Source organism: Littorina saxatilis, linkage group LG6, assembly GCF_037325665.1.
Source record: "Littorina saxatilis isolate snail1 linkage group LG6, US_GU_Lsax_2.0, whole genome shotgun sequence".
Classification (NCBI taxonomy): domain Eukaryota; kingdom Metazoa; phylum Mollusca; class Gastropoda; order Littorinimorpha; family Littorinidae; genus Littorina; species Littorina saxatilis.
Window position 1 is genome coordinate 39881401 of NC_090250.1, and position 2500 is coordinate 39883900.

Sequence of the window (2500 nt, forward strand, 5' to 3'; positions counted from 1 at the left end):
GGGAGAGAGAGAGCAGCGCTGCACCGCGTAAGCCCGCAAATACAAACCACCCAAGTTGTTAGTAACTGAGACACAAGTGTATTCAGTTGTTCTCCTTGGTAGGTTTCTTGAGGCCTTAACTCAAATTCACATCTTTGTTTATTTTATTTCGTTTGTTTGGTCTGCTTTTCAGAAATGAGTAACTTTATATCTTAATTCAGACGATAGCGAACAAGAAGATTTATAGACAGAATTAAATCTGGAAGGTATTTTGTGAATAGCCAATTTCTCAGAGATGCCAGTGAACAGTACCCTGCACCGTTAAGTTTCACGAATAGTTGTGTCTTTATTGTCAGTAGGGGTGATGAAGTTTACTCTGATAATGTGTGTAATTCTGTTTACTGGAACTCAGTTGTGAATTGTCCAGAAGCAACACAGATGCAGACAGACAGACAGACAGACAGACAGACAAACGACACACACACACACACACACACACACACACACACACACACACACACACACACACACACACACACACACACACACACACATACACATACACATACACACACACACACATTAGCATAAACACACACACACATACATAAATACACACTAACATAAACACACACAGACACACACACACACACGCGCACGCACACACACACGTGACACACACACACGCACGCTCACACACACGCACGCACGCACACACGAACGAACACACACACACACACGCACGCACACACACACACACACACACACACACACACACACACACACACACACAGTCACACAACTGTCAACTTATCATTGTCAGGTTGTCTGTATAAATAGTTAGATGTTGTTGTACTGTAGGGAGGAAGTGCATCATTACTTTCAGAATGTCAAGTGCTCTTTAAGCGAGCGGCCCACTTACTGCAAAACAAGCTTTTTATTTTAGACGTTTACATCCTTGTTGTTACTCAGTGTCTAACGCAGAGCCCTTACAAGACGGGTAACATGGTGATTTTAGAGAAAACATTGGAATCCTCCACTCCCCCTAGAGCGTACCCCTACGCCACCCCCATCTCTATCCCAATCCCTGTCTTTCTCCTATCTTTACATCCCCGGTATAGGGGTGTGTATAGGATTCGGTCGATGTGTTTGTGTGTTTGTGTGTTTGTGTGTTTGTGTTCGCATATAGATCTCAAGAATGAACGGACCGATCGTCACCAAACTTGGTGAACAGGTTCTATACATTCCTGAGACGGTCCTTACAAAAATTGGGACCAGTCAAACACACGGTTAGGGAGTTATTGGTGGATTAAAATTATACAAGGACTTAGAGAGGCACATATTAATGGTCAAAGGGAAATAACCATTCTCACTGCCACCAACTGAGAAGGTTATTTCCCTTTGACGGGGGTGTTTTTCCTACCTCGGAGGATTTTCTTGTTTCCATGTGCTTCAAAAACACTCTTAGGGTCAGTGTTCCGTGGCAGGCATTAGCTTCATGAGAAAAGTTGCCAGGAATTACAGCTGAGAATAGAATGACATACCCAAGGATCTACAGCGATGCTCTGCATTCCGTTTTGTTTGTTTGTTGAAGTCTTGTTTGGATGTGCAAGTAGTACTTGTGATTAAAGCAGAATGCTTTGAATGACAATTGAAATTATAAAGTCACCACTGAGTGTGTTTTGTGATCTGATTTATCTACAGATTCAGTCACAGCATGTTGACAAGTTGCCTGGTTTAATAGTCATCGTTGTTCTTCTGGTTTTACAGGGTTAGAAACGGATGTAGAGGTAAGTCAGTGAAGTAAAACAACGTAGGTCTTCGATCCTGGCACTCAGCAGAACAATCCTAAGCATATCAGACACTGTCTCATCTTTTGACTTTGATCGTACTCACTGCTCGCCGTGTTACTTTGTTTTACCCCCTTTTGCCGCGAACCCCGCAAACCACACACACACACACACTCAAACACAAACACAAACACACACACACACACACACACACACACACACACACACACACACACTTACACACACACACACCCCCACACACACACACTTACACACACATACATACACACACACATACACACACACACACACTTACACATACACACACACACACACACACACACACACACACACACACACACACACACACACACACACACACACACACACACACACACACACTCAAACACAAACACAAACACACAGAACCTTTTCCATCCCGTTTCCCGAAAAACGATCGATCAATAGGTTGCTGTATGCATCGTTTTCTGTGTGTGTGTGTGCAGATCATGGAAAAAGACGACAGCTAGACAAGAGGACACAGAGCCACCGGTCATCGCCTGTCCAGCGAAGCCACAAGGCCAGTCCCCCATCCAGCACCCAGCTGCACGAAGGGGTTTCCTCTCCACTCTCTTCTCCTCATCGTCCGTCCCATCGGGTTTGTCGTCAGGCTCATCTGCCCGTTCAGCAGTTGATGTTTCGGAGCGGAGGACTTATTGCCAAACGACGAA

General features: G+C 44.6%; 1 protein-coding gene across 1 annotated transcript in view; it reads left to right on the forward strand.

Moving 5' to 3' along the window:
• The window catches only part of LOC138969203 (uncharacterized), a 113373-nt gene that overhangs the window by 42160 nt on the left and 68713 nt on the right, over positions 1 to 2500 (forward strand). The window contains exon 4 of the mRNA XM_070341937.1: positions 2276 to 2500. This exon is cut by the window's right edge and continues 1054 nt beyond it. Coding sequence (XP_070198038.1) covers positions 2276 to 2500 — 225 coding nt within the window. The remainder of the gene's footprint in view (positions 1 to 2275) is intronic.